Raw genomic sequence first — 18,088 nt, 5'->3', positions numbered from 1 at the left:
ACCCCATTTGGGTTTTTTTGGCCGAGATGCTGGAGTGACTTGCCATTTCCTTCTCCAGCAACTTTAACAGATGAGGAGCAACAGGGCTAAGTGACTTGCCCTTACCTTACCTTTGTATAGTTTTTGTTTAAGGTTTGCAAAACACTTTCTTCACAATGATCCTGAGACGTAGCTCCCGATGTTATAATCCCCATTTTAGAGATGAGAATGACACAGATGAGGCTCTGAGATATTAAAATATTACTCATACTATTCATACCCAATACTAAGATATTATTCAGGGTCACACAGCTTTCAAGTACCTGAGGCAGAATTTGAACCAAGGCTTCTTGACTCCAGGTCTGACACCACATTGGCTCTCCAGTTAAGGTCACTGAGGACTTACAGAAAGATAGGAAGGCTCCTCTGCCAAGGTTCAAGGAGGCACAACAGTACTTCTGACCAGGATTCTCCCTGGGCACCAAGGCTAAGGGATGAAAAGCTGATCATGACCCTCCTGCTCTGCTCCTCTTCTATCCCTTTCTGGGTTTGTTTGCAGGATGCAGAAGCTGAGTCCAGCACCTGGAACAGATACGCTGGGGCACCGAGGCTCTGGACAGACTCCCAGGGTTTCCTTCACTGAGTGGTGTCCCCTGGTGCTATGGATTTCCTTGATTCATGAGAAAGTGGTATAGTTGGAAAGGCAGAGGAGGACAGTGAAAAAAGTCAGAGGTCCCAAGTTCAAATCCTTTGTCTGGTATTTGCTGCCTGTGTGACCTTGGGCAATTTATTTAACCTCTCTAGGCCTCAGTTTCTTCATCCTTATGGAGGGGTGGGAGGTAATGGCTTCTGAGGTTCCTTCTAGCTCAAAATCTATGATCCTATAAAACTTAAATGTCTGTGAATGAGAGGAATGAAATGCATTTACACTCTTTCAAAGACTGCTAGGAATACCAAGGGCCATCGCAAAATCCTTAAGCACTACAGCAACCTCACCCCCAGGACTTTTAAGACTGCCATTATGGAACCAGGAGTAGAGTAGGGTAGGTGCAGCAATCACACAGAAGAAAAAAAATGACCAACAAATTAGAATTCCCCAAGTCCATTGCCATCAGTTTTCCTCCAGTTTTAATTAGGTATTGATCTACTGTTGGTTAATTTCACAAAGCAGGGTCAGCTATAAATTAGGGGAAATAAATAAAAAAAAACCAAGGCATAAAATAAGCCAGTGCCATGATGTGCATGACAATGGATTGTATTGGGGTGGGGTGGGATCTCTGCAGTGCAGAGATGTAGCAATAAGCTAACCAGAGCTTGGGAAAGGATGAGATGCTTGGTTATTTTGGTACAACTTGGGCAGAGGAAGTCCCAGCCTTCTGTGCCTGGCCTCTCTCTATGGAGAGAAGATGGAGCAAGTGTCAGCACCTTCATCCTTTCCCTTCCACCTCCGCCCCATCGACTACACCCTGTGTCTGCTCAACAGAGAGGGACACAACAGCTTTAGACAAAGGCTTTCCAGGCAGTATTTACTTATAGGAAGCAGGGGTATTTCCAATTCACCCAACTAGGAGGTCCACTGGCCAGGACCACACAAATTTATTTCTGTATTTCCTGAGATAACTGTAATTCTTAGCCCTACCCTCACCATGGTGCTTAATGGTAATGGAGTCCAACAAAAGTCAGGAGAATGGGTTTCCTGCCTCCAGCTCTATTGTGTGATTATGAAAAAATCATTAGAATCCTATGTTCATAGATTTAGAAATTGAAGGAAACTTAGAAACCATTGAGCCTTATCCCATCATTTGATGAAAGAGGAAACCTACATCCAGAGTGGTTATCTGATTTGCCCAGGATCACACAGCAAGCAAATATCCGAGGTAGGTTTTGAACCCAGGTCCTCCTGCCTCTGAGTGTAGCACTATGCCACCTAGCTGTCTAACAGATGCCAATATCATTCTCTTTTTTTTTTTTGTTGGAGGGGGGATGGCAATTGGGGCTAAGTGACTTGCCCAAGGTCACACAGCTAGTAAATGTGTCAAGTATCTGAGGCCTAATTTGAACTCAGGTCCTCCTGACTCCAGGGCTGGTGCTCTATTCACTGCATCACCTAGCTGCCTCCTCATTCTTTCTCTATGAACCAACACGGGGCCAAAGGAAATAGTTCAGTTTTGGATGGGAAGGAAGAAATGAGGTCGACTAGCAAGAAAAGTTAGTGACCCTAAGGTTTGGGGACAAAGGAAGGGCTTGCTGATGAGAAGGGGAGTAAAACAGGAAGATTTGGAAGCAACAGAGTAGCATTTTAAACCTAGGTCAAGGTAATGGAGTAATATGAGACCTTTTGCTTGTAATTTACCTAAATTGTACAGTGTTTGTACTTTGAAATATCCCACAATCCCTGCAGGGAAGTAAAAGTAATGTGTGCATTGCAACTGCCTGTGGAATTGATGTGGGAGAGGTGACCCCTGGAGAAAAATGGAGGCAGCCCATGTCCCAGGGTCATAGTCTTTGGAGACAAAAAAAAATCCCTTTGTTTTCCCAAGTGGTTGGCAATGGAAAGTATCCAAGAAACATTGGCAGGGCCCTAAATGACCTAGGCAACCTTTTTTCAGCTTGTATTGGTCTAATTGATGAATGTGCCACCCTGTCCTCATTCCAATGAGATAATTTCATCCTACTTTTTCATAATCTCATTTTTTTCTCCCCCAACTGTCCAAGGTCATTTAGAATTTTACTCATCTTCACAAATATTCCCTGTCTTACCTAACTTAATATTGGCTACAGATTTGACAAATGTATTTTCTATTCCTTTGTTATGGAACCTCTGGGTCTCTCAGTTCCCTGTTTTGAAAAATGGGCATGCGACTTCCTTTTTGTGCATGTGTATTACAGAAAATTAGATCTTAGGGAGTGACTCAGGTGGGCACTGTCCAAGGTGGCAGTACTGTCATTCTTTTATAGGAGAACACTCCAAGCAGTATGTGCTTGGGGAAATCTCAACGAAATAAAGGAAGCTGAAGGGCAGAAAGGAGTTTTGTGTGGGTGGACATCATTACCACCTTCCTTCCTTGGTCACACTGCCTCTGGTTTGTTTGTAAGGCTGGATGGAGTTCTGCTCTTTTGATTGCAATTTTATTGCTACTGGGAAAAGATTAAGACCTCACTAACACACAGCAGGTGCTTGGAAAACCTTATAAAAACGCCACCAATAAAATCCATAATGTGATGAAATTTCTCCCAAAGCCCACAGAGCTAGAACTTGGCTAATTTCCCTGCAGAAATCTGCCCATTCCTCCAGTTCTTATCCTTCCGTAGCTTCTCACTGGACAGTGTGGGAGGCAGCCTGGGGATTGTATCCCTCTTGATTGGACTTTTGGTCTGTCCTTTGATTCTGGAGCAGTTTCTGTTTGGCCCTTGAAGGAGAAGAACTCTTTGCTTCAGCCAGACTGGGCTACTGGATATTCCCCATACATGATGTTCCATCTCCAGCCTCTGTATTTTTGCACAGGCTGTGCCTCATACCTGGAATTCTTTCTCTCTCTCCTCACACCTCTTGGAATCCTTGGCTCTCTTCTTCAACCAGTCTCCCCCTACAAAAGGCATTTCTTGGTTGTTGGCCCTAAACAACTTCCTATATACTTTGTATATAGTTTACATTTATTTATTTGAATACATGGCATTTCTCCCAAAATTCCTTGAAGGCAAAGACTGTTCTATATTTCACTTTGAATTCCTTGTGCCTATCATAGTGCCTGGCATATATTAGGAGCTTAAGACATACTTGTTGAATTGAAGCCACTGAATACTTTAAAGAGATCCTTTAAACTGGGATGTCAGCTTCTTCTACTTCAGCCCAGGTAGCTCCCACAAAGTAGTAGCTGAACACAAGAAGACGTCATGGGCAGATTTCTGATTTTCCTTTGTTCTCAGAAGGAAGATACCTCTTTCCCCCTCACCCCTAGCTCAGAGTCTTAGGGTTATGGAGTCAGAGAACCTGGGTTCAAATCCTGTACTTGTCACTTACTACCTGTATGATGCTGGGCAAGACAGTTAAACTGGGCCCAGTTTCCCAATCTGTAGGTTAAAGGAGTTGGACTGGATAGATAGACAGACAAGGAGATAACATATTTATTAAGCTTTGTACTAGGAATAAAGTCTTTCATAGGTCCAGTGCTATGATTTGAATTTTACTTCCAAGGCTTTGTAATTGGCATGATGTTGAAAGGAGCGAGTAAGCGAATGAATGAGAAAGCATTTATGAAGCACATATTATGTGTCAAGCCCCAGGGATACAAAGAAAGAAAGGGAGACAGTCCCTCTTCCCAAGGAGCTCACACTCTAATTGGGGGAGATAAAACATAGAAGAAATGTTTGGTTACAAGGCAGATGGAAAGGCCTGGGAGGGCTAAGAGGGCAGCAGGTACTTAAGCTACCAGGACCGATGACAGTGAGGGGAGACTGCAGAGCCTGGAGGTGGGACAGGTGACAACCTCCCCAGAACTCAGTTTCCTCATTTGTAAAATGAGGGATTGGACACGCTTATTGCTAAGGCTTCTTCCAGCTCTAAATCTGTGGTCCTTGAAGTCATTGCTCCTTTCTCACGACCACCTACATACCTCCCTCTCTACCATTTTCATTTCAGATATTCCAGAGTGGGATTTGAAGATCAATGGGACAAATGCCAGATAGTCCATACAAGTAAGTAACTAACTCTGTGCTTGTAGCTCTTTTCAAAAGGGAGCAAAAAAAAAAATCAGTGACCCTCCCCCCACTGGAAATAGTGCATATGACCTGGCATCATGGGAGTTTTCCCAGACAGCTTTGGGAAGGCCAGCTCAGCCTGAACCTAGCCCCACCTACCTGCCACAACACCGGCCACATAGACGAACCCAATACGTGCAGCTCCATGCACCATCTCTAATGGGACACCCACCAGAAGCTGCAGGACCACGTTGAGACCTAGGTGTTCTATCCTGTACCAGAGAGGGAGAAGAGCTCCATCAGATGGTCAGTCTTTGGAAAAGGGGCCCTCCCCCCATCCAGTATGAGAACATACACTCAGGGGCATGAGGAGAGGAGTAGTATCTGTTCTCTGGGTAGAAGGTTGGAGATTCTTGGAAACTGTCTCGTGGCTTGGCACAGCAGGTAAGCGCTTGGTCTGCTGCACAAGGTTTCCTTCCCCTATTGCCTTCTTCCTTGTCTGTGTCCTCCCCTTCTCTGGTGAGGAGGAGGATGACTAGAGGGACAAGGCCCAGTAGGGAATGTCAGCAGCTCCCAGCTGCTAAAGGGAATGGTGGCAGAAGCTTCCTCAAATCCATGGCTTCCTTGCAGGCTCACCTCCTCCATGTAGACTTTTCTGGTCCCCAATAACCGTTAGCACATTCCCTGACCCTGCTCCCACCAAAATTATTCTATCTTGTATGTCTTGTACTTATATATCTATGTACTTGTGGTGTCCCCTGACAGAGGGTAAACTCCTTGAGAGGCAAGGGGTGTTTTGTTCTTCTCTTTCTATCCCTCTTCCCCCCGGCCCCCCGCTTCTGGTTCCCCAGCACCTAGCACAGTGCCAGGCACATAGTTAGAGAGAGCTCAATATAGTAGAAGAGAACTGAACTTGAATTCAGAGGATCTGGGTTCAAATCCTACTTCTGACCCTTACTACCTGAATAACCTTAGGCAAGTCACTTAACCTCAGAGGCCTCAGTTTTCTCGTCTGCAAAATGAAGGGTTTGGACTAGATGACCTATGGGGTTCCTTCCAGCTCTAAACCTATAATGCTACAATTCTATGAGAGAGAACATTGGGTTTGGAATCAAAGGACCTGGATTCAAATCCTGACTCTGGTACTTGTTACCTGCGTAATTGTGGGCAAACCACTTCACCTCTCTGGGCTTCCATTCCTTAGTTTTAAAATGAGGGTGTTAGATTACACGGCCTTTAGGGTCCCTTCAGGGCTAAATCTAGGATCCTAAAAATGAACGGATGAGATCAAGAAATATCATCTAAATGAGTGTCCAGAACTCAAAGCATCTGGTGATGCCACAGAGCATTGGACATGGAGTCAGGAAGAGCCAAGTTCAAATCCTGCCACAGACACCAGCTGTGGGACCCTGAGCATGTCACTTAACCTCTGTCTGCCTCAGTTCCCCAACTGTAAAATGGGGATAATAGTGGCACTTGCCTCCCAAGGTCATTGTGAGGATCAAATGAGACATTTAGAAGAGTATTTCTCGCAGTGCCTGGCACATAGTAGGTACTCAATAAATGCTCATTCCCTCCCTCAGTTCTCAGCTCTAGGCCAGGTCTCCATTGCTTACTCTAATAGGTCATGTCCCTATTTTGGACAAAGAATACTTTGCCACCTGTTTCACCCATCAGGGCAGCCCCGTCATGTAGATATGTAGATTATCTACTGTGGGTGCCCACAGAAAAGGTCTTGCACCAAAGCATAAACTCTCTCCTGCTCTACCTAGAAGGATCACAGATTTAGAGCTGGAAGGAACCGTAGAGGTCATCCAGTCCAACTTCTTCCATTTTACAGATGACACAGAGGAGGTAAGTGACTTGCCCAAGGTCAAGATTCAAACCCAGGTCTGCTGCCTCCAACATACTTTCCTACTGGCCACCTCAGAGCCCTGATCATGTGATCATCAGGGGTGGGGAGATGGGGTGGAGGGTAGATGCAAAGGGATCCGATGGCAAAAGAAGAAAGCTCTTCTTAGGGGTAACTCCTGTATCAAAGATGGCCTCTTTCTGCCCCAGCCTTTGGAAAAGCTCCATAAAATCTAATTGGCGTCAGCCCCTCTCAGCTGGTCATTCTTTCCAATGACAGACTCCAATTGATTTATCAGTGTCCAGCTGCCTCAGGGATAGGCTGAATGGCCAGGGGAATTAATGAGCCTGAGCGTCCGAACTTCTCACAACCAGCATATCAAAAGCTGAAGTGGGGAGAGGGAGAGAAGAGATTAACAGTCCCTCCACCTGCCCTCCTCTCAGACCTCCAGTCTCCTCAGTTCCCTTTGATTTTAGTTTTGGCAACCACCTGGATGCCTGGCCAGCCCACAAGGACCCTCCCTTCCCCAGCCTGGCAGGGAAGTAAATTAGGGACTGAGACAATTACCATTTTAAAGACTCAGCAGGAAGTGAAACTCACAATGGATCTCTCAGCCATGGTGCGGCCTGGCCAGTCTGTCTCTTTCAGAGTAGGGGCAGGGACAATGGAGCTCTGGGAACCAAACGCTAGGCTTGCCTCCTTTCCTTCCCAAGGGGGAAACTACTCCAAAGAGCAATGGGTCAACAGGTCATTTCACACCGCCCCCCCAAAGTTCAATGGAGGTGGTTGGGAGAAAACTAGATTGTTTGTCCTTTTGATGTGAGTGGAGGGAAGAGCTGGGGCCTGGACCCTGCCCAGTGACCTGGAGTCCAAGAAATATGTCTGGCCTGCTCTGGTGAAGTTAGCCCCACATGCCCTCCTGCCGTCCCTCCGGTGACCACTTAGCCAGCAAGCTGGCCTTTGTCATGAAAATGCAGCAGGGGCCTAGCTGATTGTGTCTCTCCCTGAAGAGAGCACCCAGGCTATGAAAGCTTCAAACAGGAGTAAAAAATATTGATTCAAGTCAGGGAGATGACCCTGCCTACCTTCCATGGTTGTGACCCTGGAAACAATCCATAGAGGTGAAAAAAGTGGGGGTGGTATCATGCAGTCAATCCCACCCATTCTCTCCTTCACTCCATAACCCCATGGCCTCATAAATTCAACTGACATTTGATCAATTCATGGGATCAGAGCTCTCGAGCTTGAAATGACCTCGGGAGCCCCCTAGTCCAACTCCCTCTTTTTATAGAGGAGGAAAGAGGACCAGAAAAGGCAAGAGGCTTGCCCAAGGTCACAGAGGCAGAAAGAATTTGGGCCTAGGCCCTCTAACATTCTCTTTACTATACTATGTGAGGTAACATCAGACAGTGTTAAGATCGCTGGGCTGGCATCCCAGCTTGGTCATTTTTGACCTGGTTTAATAGATCAGAGGATTTGGGTTCCAATCCTGCCTCTGACACTGTGATCTTGGGCAACTCACTTAACCTCTGTGGGCTTCAGTTTCCCTTATCTGTAAAATGAGGGAATTGGACTAGATGAGGTCCCTTCCAGCTTTCAATCTCCAATATTACGATCTTTTGATAGTACCTATATATCAAAGGTGGTGCAGTGGATAGAGCACTGGGCCTGGAGTCAGGAGGACCAGAGTTCAAATCCAGCCTCAGACACTAGTGACTGTGGGCAAGTCGCTTCACTCAGTTTGCCTCAGTTTCCTCATCTCTAAGATGAGCTGAAGACAGAAATGACAAACCACTCCAGGATCTTTGCCAAGAAAACCCTAAATGGGGTCACAAAGAGTCAGACATGACTGAAACGACTGAACAGCAGCCACAATAACAAATGTGACTTTGGGCAAATCACTTGAATCTCTCTGAAGAGGCCAGACTACAAGGTTCTAAGGCCCTTTCTAGCTCCAAATCTATGATCTGAACATATTTTCACTCTCTACTACTTTTAAAGACTGTTTATTACAAACTTAGTAACCAGCCACAAAAATGAATATTCAAGTGGCCACCCAGAATAAGGAACAAAATCCTACGGCTAGGCTCCTCTCTGGAACACCTTCATAAGTACGTGTCAGAGCAAGTAAATAAATCATAGATAAATAAGTCTCAGAGTTGCCTGATGCTCAGAGAGGTGGGGATTTGTCCATGGTCCCACAGTGAGTAAGTGTCAGAGGTAGGGTATGAATGAATCCTGGCTTTAGTCCACCATTCTATCTACCACACTCGCCTACCTTTGCTATATAAACCCCTTAATATCACATATGACTTTATGAATGATCAGAAAGTTCATAACCGCTCTCCTACCTTTGCCATATTAACCCCTTAATATCATATATGACTTTATGAATGATCCTGACTGGGGGAGAGAAAACAAGGAGATAGGTACTTACCCTGCGTGCATGAAGATGTAGGTCAGGTAGCGCCAGGCCTGGGCTCGGAGCTGGGGGTGATAAACTAAAGCATTCTTCAGGTAGTGGGGGTGGGTGACCTGCAGCACAAACTGATCCAAGGCTACCCCGTTGTAGAGAAAAAAGGCAATCTGGACAAAAGCCAAGGAATGGAGAGTCTCTGTTACTAAGGCTGGAAATGCCTGGGAACCTACCTCCTTTTGCTAACACTTCACTACAGTGAATTATAACCACCTCTATCACCCAGGAAACAAGCTGCTGAGTAGGGCTGTAACTAGGGTGAGGTGATCAGGGCTCTGCCCCAGGGCACCTAAATTTAGAGAGAAACTTAACATATGCATTCTTTCAATGTCATAGAAGTCACTATAGTAACTAATCCTTCCCTCCCACTCAGCTGAATTTGTCTTATCGCTCTGAGTTTTTTGTTTCCTTGCTGGTAAAAAGACAGGGATTGACTAGATAACATAGAAGGTCTCTTCTAGCTTTAAATCAATGCTCTTAGGAATCATATCATCTAAAATTTCATTTTCTTGCTGCTTGTCCCAGGTGCCAAAATTGCTCATTATGGCTCCGATGTAGGGAAAATCCTACAGAAACTGTGTAACGCTATGCCACATTGTTATTGTTAATTATTATTATTATTAATTATTATTATTATTATTGCCTGACATTTACATAGAACTGTAAGGTTTATTTGTGAATGTGAGGGGAATAAAAGAAAAGGGAGTGAGCCCAGTAGCAAGCGTCTCTCTAGGCTTTAAGATCCCCTTCCTTTTAGCATTACCATTCAATTTATGGCCATGCCCCATGCCTGGAATTTATTCCCTCCTCACTTTTACCTCATGGAATCCCTCTCTTCCTTTAGCTCAAGCATCACCTTCTACATGAAATGAAGCCTTTCCTGATCCCTTTAATGGCTAGTGCCCTCCCTCCCAAATTCCCTTGTATTTGCTTACTTTCTTTGTATTTCTTTTCCATAAACTCATATAGCAATAATAGCTAGCACTTACACAGTACTTTAAAATTTGCAATGTACTTTACAAACATTATCTCATTGGGTCCTCACAACAATCCTGAGAGGGAAGTATGATCATTAAACCCCATTTTACAGATGGAGAAAATGAGGTTGACAAATTAAATGACCTGCAAGGATCGTATAGTTAAATGTCAGAGGCTGGATTTGAACTCAGGTCTTTCTGACTTCGGGTCCAGCACTCCATTTCCTGCACCACTTAGCTGCCTCTGTAAAATGGGAACATAATAAAAATAATAAGTCTAACTCACAGGGTGGTTGTAAGTATCAAAGTAGGGTTATATCATGTAAAGCACTTTGCAGATCTTAAAGCAATATATGCATTCGCTGTGGGACCCTGGGCAAGTCACTTAACTTCTGTTTGCCTCAGTTTCCTCAAATGTAAAATGGGGACAATAGTAGCATTTACTTTGCAGGGTTGTTGTGAAGAGCAAATGATGTATTTGTCAAAGTACTTAGCAGAGTGCCTGGCTATACTAAGTTCTCTCTCTCTCTCTCTCTCTCTCTCCCCCCCCCCCATTAGCCAGTAGTAGTAGTTAGTATGTAGCAGTAGTAGCAGTAGTTAGTATATAGTAGGAGTAGTAGTCATCATATGTTAAATGGTCACTCATTTCTTTTTGCTTACTACTCCCTTCGTCTGTTGCCAGGCTGGCAGAGTCTGCGTGCTCATGGGCTTCATATTACTGTCACAGACCTCAATTTTTCATGTGGGCAACCTGGCATTCCACGTAAGAATAAGAAACTGGATATTGGAGAGTACCTTAGACTGAGAGTCAGAATATCTAGGTTCAAATCCTGACTCCGATATTTACAAGCTATGTTATCTTGGATAAAGCCCTAGGCTCTCTCGGACTCAGTTTTTCCCTTTTGTAAAATGAGTGGAAAAACATTTATACTACCAACCTCGCAAAGCTGTTGTGAGGGAAGTGCCTTATATTACCAAGTGCTTTATAAAACGAATTATTTATTATCGACAGTAATTTTCCTGATAATCAAAGTTCACGTGCTGAAATTCTGAAACTAGGCTTATTTTAGCCATGTTTGATGAAAATCTTTCTAATATATATATTTCAAATCCCTTTTGTCTTTAAATTGAGCAAACGGAACACGCGATTTCACTTTTTCTTTATGACCCAAGGTCATCGCTATGAACAATCACCATTCATGCTGAAATACCGATAGCCATAGGGAAATGAATGGGATTTGGGACCAGATTTGTTATTGTTCAGTTGTTTCAGTAGCGTCCGACTCTCTGTGACCCCATTTGGGGTTTTCTTGGCGAAGATCCTAGAGTGGTTTGCCATTTCCTTCTCCAGGTGATTTTACAGATGAGGAAACTGAGGAAAATAGGGTTAAGTGAGTTGCCCAGGGTCACATAGCTGCTAAGTGTCTGAGGCCAGATTTGAATTCATGAAGAGGTCTTCCTGATTCCCAGCCCAGTGCTCTATGCACCATGGTGCCACCTAGCTGCTGTGTTGGAGTCAAAAGACATCAACAAAATAAAGAGAATTTTTAAAAACAGGGATGGTCCTAAGTGGGGAGGGTCACAGGACTTGTACAGGACTGCTGATATTACAGATAGCAAGTGGTCCCAGACTGAATATTTCCACTTCTTGCATCTAATTGTTAATTTTCTCCTTTTGCTTCCCTTGCTGCCTTGTTTCCATTGCAGTCGTCAAAGTGTCTCCTCCTCCTCTCCCCCTCTAATCTGCTCTAGGCTAGGCGGCCAGATAACCAAGCTCATTACACTTGTTTTAAGAATACAGGTGACTGAGTTGAGAGCTGAACAGACTGGATAAAGTGCGTGGTCTTTGCCAGTTTGGTGGCAACTGTTTCCAAAGCCTTTCCACCCTGACCCGGGGTGCTCTGTGTAACTAATATTGCCACAAGATGGCCTCTGGTTAAACTGAATGCTACTCTATTACTATTCTTGAGCTCACTGAGCTAAGCTACAGCCTCGAGCACTGTGGGAGTAGTAAGTCAGTCCTTTTCTCAGGACTCCAGGGAACCATTGTGCCCACTGAAGCACTAACCAACCATACAGGCTGTAGATGAGCTAATAGTAAGCTCGGCTTCTAAAGGGAACGCATCATCATCATTTAAGCCCTCAAACAGGAGTTAGTAAATGGATTAACATAGGACTTTTAAGTGTCAGTACAACAATAAGACAAACGGAAGGGAACGGGAGTTGGAAGAGCTGCCATTTGCTACCCATCAGACTTAAGACAAGCCACTCATCCTCCCTGGGCCTCAGTTTCCCCATTTGTAAAAATGGGCATAATAGCACCTTGGTGCGTCTATCTCACAGGAGCCCCTGAGAGGTTCAAACGAGATTTGAAAACTGCCACTGCAGATAAAACTGTCTGGGATGAAGTCATAGCAACAGAACAAATGAGCTCGGGCCAATGCATCAGGCCTTCCGTAATGTGATGAAAATGAAAGAACCAGTGGTGCTAAGTTATGATATTACTGTCTGTTAGGTGAAACTTCACAGAAGCAAGTGGCAGAAAGTGAAATCTGTAACCCTGGTGAAGGAGCTGGGACAAGGGGAGAAATGTCACGGACATCCGGGGAAAGGCAGCTTGAGGAGTTTCCAGTGGCCAGGCTGGACATCCAAAGAAATGGGGGTGGAGCATATGTGAAGGGGAGGATGATGATTTCTTCTCTACTGTCCTCGATTCAAATATTCCTAAATTCTATACTAAATTAGAAGACTCCTGTTCAGATGATGCATACTTATAATGGACTAACAGGAGACTCCATTAGAAATATGTTAAAACCAGATATGTACCACTAAATACTGAAATGTCCTCATCTATATTATATATAGATATATGTGTACATATATATTCATAATAATAATCTGCTTCTATGATTGTTGTCTTCATTCTTGAAGAGGACCAAAATGACATCACTATGCTTGAGTCAAAATTCAATGTGTCTGACTGTGGCTGATCAGACCAATACAAGCTCAGAATGCTCTAGCACAAGTCGGGCACAAATAGTCCATGTGAACATTTGGGGTGGATACTCCAAACTTGGGCATCCTGTGTTTCCTTTGAGCTGTTTCAATTCCGCTTTGTTCATAGAGCACAGCACCTTCTCTGATGTGGGCATGCCATATTGATGGGTCCTGTGCCAATGTCTCCCATGTCATACAATCAATTCCAAAGTTCTTAAGAGAGACCTCGGGAGAGAGACATCTACAGAGGCAGCATGGAGTGATGGTTGGAGTACAGACTTCAGCAACAGGACAGACTTGGGTTCAATATCTGTTTCTGACACATACTGGCTATTGAGACTGCTAGGTGATACTATGTAGAGTGTTAGACCTGAGTTCAAATCCTGCCTCAGACTCTAACTAGCTGAGTGACCCTGGGCAAGTCTCTCTTCGCCTCGGTTTCCCCATCTACAAAATGGGATTGATGATAATAGTATACACGAGCATGCACGCACGTGCACACACACACACAAACCCTACTGTTGTGAAGATCAAAGGAGAAGACATATGGAAGGCATTTGGCAAGCTTTAAAGGGCTGTATGTGAACTATACGCTCCTTAAAGATGGGGGACTCTGTTTCTGCTTGTATATGAATTCCCCACAGCTTAGCACAGTGCCTGGCACATAGTAAGTGTTTCAAAAAGGCTTGTTAACTATGCAACCCTGGGCTCAATGGCCCAAGGCATAGGCAGTTGACACGATTTCCTGGTCATCTGAGTAGAAAAACTATTGCTTGAGGAGTCTATGACTCCTCTCTGAGGATTTGGACTGGTAGACCAGCAACCAGGCACCTTACTAAGTGCTTTATCTCATTTGATCTTTATGACAACCCTAAGGGTAGGTGCTATTATTCCCACTTTACAGTTGAAGAAACTGAGGCTGAGATTGATTTGCCCAATGGTGCATAGCTAGGAACTGTTGAAGGCTGGATTTGAATGCAGGTCTCCCTGATTCTAAGGCCCAGTGACCCATCCACTTTGTCACTTAGCTCCCAAAATACTAATGAAATCACAAACCTAGCACAAAAGCAAAACAAAACTTTAGAAAAGACATCTCCAAACCTGACTTACATAATACTTTAGGGTTTACCAAGTACAACATCTCATTTGAAGCTCACATCAGCCCTGTGAGGCAGGTTCTATAGGTATCGTTATCTTTATTTTACAAGTGGGGAAGCTGAGGCACAGAGCTTAAGTGACTCTTGCCAATAGTCATACAGTTAGTGAATATCGGAAGCAGGATTTAACTTAGTTTCTTCCTGACCCCAAGCCTGGCACTTTTCACATGGTACCAGGTTGTCTAGATTATTTATATCAATGTGTAAGATGTAAACTCCTTAAAGGCAGGAACTATTTTTCTTTTTTTTCTTTGTATCCTCTAAGCACAGCACCTACCACATAGCAGATGCTCAATAAGAGCTTGCTGATTGACTGATGGACAACTAGTGCTTCTATATTCAAAGAGTTTCTAAGCTCAATCTTTCACTGTATAGTCAGAAAAGCCCTATGAGGCAGGGAAAGGGAAAGCATGATTATTCTCATTTTATAGAGAGAGAAACTGAGGCTCAGAGTGGCAAAGAGACTAGGCTAATGGCACTCATCTGAAGGACAACTGAAATAATTTGACTCAGAATATAAAAATCAGGCCAAGTTTCAATACAGTGAACTCCAATGGGCTGCCTAAAACCTTTACTTATTCTTTGGACTTTGTCATAATGAATGATGTAAGAGGACCATTCATCAACTGAGGACTGGAAAATCTTTATGTTCTATGGAGGGTCTATGAGGGTTTTTGTAGGAACAGGATTTTTTTGAAATCACAAATGGGAATTTGCTCTTCATCTTCAAGCCTTTTTCTCTAGAGTTGTCAGCATCTCACTTGTCCTTCTCTACTACCCCTCCACTCCCCTCCCCTCACACCTAGCAGGGCATGGCTCTAAGACTTCACTCCACTCCCCCATCTCCCCAGGAAGTACCACATGCCTCCAGGACAGTGATGGCAATCATGAACCAGGGCGGGGGGCAGCAGGTGTAGCTGTCATAGTACCACTTGCGATCAATTTCACGAGGTAGGGTCTCATAGGCAACATGGCGGATCAGCCGCTGGGAGAGACTCAATCCTTTTTCCTCCAGCAATGCCTTGCTGCACAGGCGCCGGTTACCTTGTAGGATGGCCTGGCGAAAGCTGTTGGACCGTTTGTTGCTCATCTGTGGAGAGAAGGATAGAAATGAAATCTCAAATGGGGCATTCCCTTGTCCTGAGATCACCTTGTCTAGGCTGGGGACGGGGGTCAGATATAGCCCTACTACCTATGAGTAGTGAGGGTAATGAGCATAAAAAAGTGGGGAGTGGGAAAAGGAAGAAAGCAGAATGAATGTGATCCAGGACCTCACAGACTTCCCCACTCATACCACTCTCAGATAGACAGAGGGCACAGCGTGAGTTGAATATGAAGGGATGATATCTAAAAAATAAAATTAAGGGTTGAGAGAGAGGAATGTACTGGAAGGAGAAAGGGAGATGTAGAATGGGGCAAATTATCTCACATAAAAGAGGCAAGTAAAAGCTTTTACAATGGAGGGGAAGAAGAGGAAGAAGAGAGAAAAGAAGAGTGAACCTTACTCTCAATGGATTTGGCTTAAGGAGGGAATAACATACACACTCAATTGGGTATGAAAATGTATCTTACCCTACAAGAAAGTAGGGGAGAAGAGGATAAGGGGGGGATGATAAAAGGAAGGGCAGGTCGGAGAAGGGGGCAACCAGAAGCAAACACTTTTGAGGAGGGATAGGGTCAAAGGAAAGAATAGAATAAATGGGGGGTGGGATACATTGGAGGGATATACAGTTAGTCTTTTACAACATGACTGTTATAGAAGTGTTTTGTATGACTACACATGTATAATCTATATAGAATTGCTTGCCTTCTCAATGAGGGTGGGTGGGGAGGGAGGAAGGGAGAGAACGTGGAACTCAAAGTCTTAAAAATGAATTTGTTTAAAATTATTTTTACAAGCAACTGAAAAATAATATATACAGGTAGAGGGGTATAGAAATCTATCTTGCCCTGAAGGGAAGGGGGGGGTGACAGAAGGGAGGGCAGATTAGGGGAAGGGGTAATCAGAATGCACATGGTCTGGGGTGGGGAGAGGGGAGAGATAGGGAGAAAATTTGGAACTCAAAATCTCGTGGAAGTGATTGTTGAAAACTAAAAATAAAAAAGTAATTTAAAAATTAATAAATAATTAATTTTTAAAAAAGTAAGGCAAGAGACGTTTTTCAGTGTTCCTGGAGGAGGTTATAGAAGAGATTAAAGCAGAAAGGAGGGAGAGAACTGGGAAAAGGCAAGAGAGAAATGGAAGCTGGAGCCTCCCAGGGCAAGAGCTATCTACTCTGTTCCCCAAGCAGACGTAATAACAGACCAAGATTGGGCAAAAAAACCCAAAAACATATTGGAGCTATGGAGAGGCCATGTGGTACAGTGGATTTAAAGTTGGAAGACTTGGGTTTAAATCTTGCCTCCTAACACTTAGAACCTGAGTGACCTTGGGCAGGTCACTTAACCTTTATCAGTAGAAAGAGGTCTGACTGAATACCCTCTAAGGTCCCTCGGTTTAAAATCTGATCAGCAGCCTAAAAGCTGCATTTGGATATGCCTGACCCAGAGGAAAGTTTCGATCCTGGGTGCCCTGGCATTCAATCTCCAAGTTCAGGATATAGGATTATAGATTGAGAACTAGAAGGAAGTTTGGAGGTCATCTAAGGAGGCAGCATGGCAGAGTGGAATGAGCACTGTCTCTGGAGTCAGAGGATCTGAGTTTGAATCTAGACCCTGACACTAGCTGTGTGACCTTGGGCAAAATCACTTAACCTCTCTGGGTCTCAGTTTTTCATCCATAAAACGGGGGTCATCCGACATAGCCTCCAAGGTCCCTTCCTATTCTATGTCCATGATCCTAGTCCAACCCTCTCCTTTTTACAGATGAAGAAACAGAGACCTAGGGAAGTTAAGTAATTGACCCAAGGTCACAGGTAAGGTGAATAGCAAAGCTGGGCTCTGAAGCCAGTATCCTTTCCACTGCCGCTCAGCTGAGCTCATTTTCAGTACATTACTTGACCCCCAACCCCGAGCAGTGAAGGCATTTTATTAGACTTTCAAGCTGAGCCAGACAAGACTCAGGCTCACCTCTTCAGGCTGTACTTAACCCCTGCCTATGACCACACTAACCACATCCTCAGCACCGCTCTGCACAAGCCAGGCTGCCGACTCTTTCCTCCCCTAATGGACCAACCACAGTCCTAAAGACTGTTCTATCTCCTGACTCTAGGCCTTTGTCTTGACTGTCCCCTGTGCTTGGAATGCTCTCTCCTTTCATCTTTGTGATGCCAGCCTCCCAGCTTCCTTCAAATTCCAACTAAAATCCCATGTTCGACAGATAGGCAGATATTGCCTATTACAGACAGACTTTGTCTCTCCTCTCTTAATACACACTTTCTCTCTCTTTCCTCTCCCCCACCAACTGCAGACATATAGAAAGACATTCACATATTTCCTCTCTTTCCTCTACCCAAGTATCACAGATATACAGACACACACACACACACTTTCCCCTTCTTCTTATTCAGTATTTACATTTCCCCTTAATTCTAGGGCCTTCCCTCTGTTAATTATCTCCAATTATCCCGAATATAACTTGATCGTACACAGTCATTTGCCTGCTGTCTCTCCCATCAGACTGTGAGGTCCTTGAGGGCAGGGACTGTCTTTTGCCATCTTTGTAGCCCTAACACTTAGCACAGTGCCTGGCATATAACAGGTGATTAATAAGTATTTATTGACTAACCCGACCTCTTTTCAAACCTGGTTTCCAGCCAAAGAGAAGTGAAGAGTTAGCAAAGAGGAGAATGTCTATCATCCTGGTACCTTTCCTATGGTCCTACATGGCTACTTCTTTCGGCCTTTATAACCCTCAAGTCTGGTAGAGAGCAGCTGTCTGGGGATTATCAGATTGTTAAATGCTTCAAACAGTTCAATTCACCTATGGAAGCCTGGGCCCAGATGCCTGCAT

At 44.3% G+C, this 18,088-nt stretch overlaps 1 protein-coding gene across 2 annotated transcripts in view; it reads right to left on the bottom strand.

The window, feature by feature from the left end:
- Window positions 1-18,088, bottom strand: part of RHBDL3 (rhomboid like 3) — a 60,344-nt gene that overhangs the window by 18,140 nt on the left and 24,116 nt on the right. For both annotated transcript variants that reach the window (XM_036768460.1, XM_036768461.1), the window contains 3 exons: window positions 15,002-15,226; window positions 8,967-9,115; window positions 4,837-4,949 (listed from right to left, as the gene is read on the bottom strand). In XM_036768460.1, the coding sequence (XP_036624355.1) occupies window positions 4,837-4,949; window positions 8,967-9,115; window positions 15,002-15,226 (487 nt within the window). The remainder of the gene's footprint in view (window positions 1-4,836; window positions 4,950-8,966; window positions 9,116-15,001; window positions 15,227-18,088) is intronic.

Source organism: Trichosurus vulpecula, chromosome 7, assembly GCF_011100635.1.
Source record: "Trichosurus vulpecula isolate mTriVul1 chromosome 7, mTriVul1.pri, whole genome shotgun sequence".
Classification (NCBI taxonomy): domain Eukaryota; kingdom Metazoa; phylum Chordata; class Mammalia; order Diprotodontia; family Phalangeridae; genus Trichosurus; species Trichosurus vulpecula.
The sequence above is the reverse complement of the archived record's forward strand: the minus strand, read 5'-3'. Positions and strand labels throughout refer to the sequence as shown.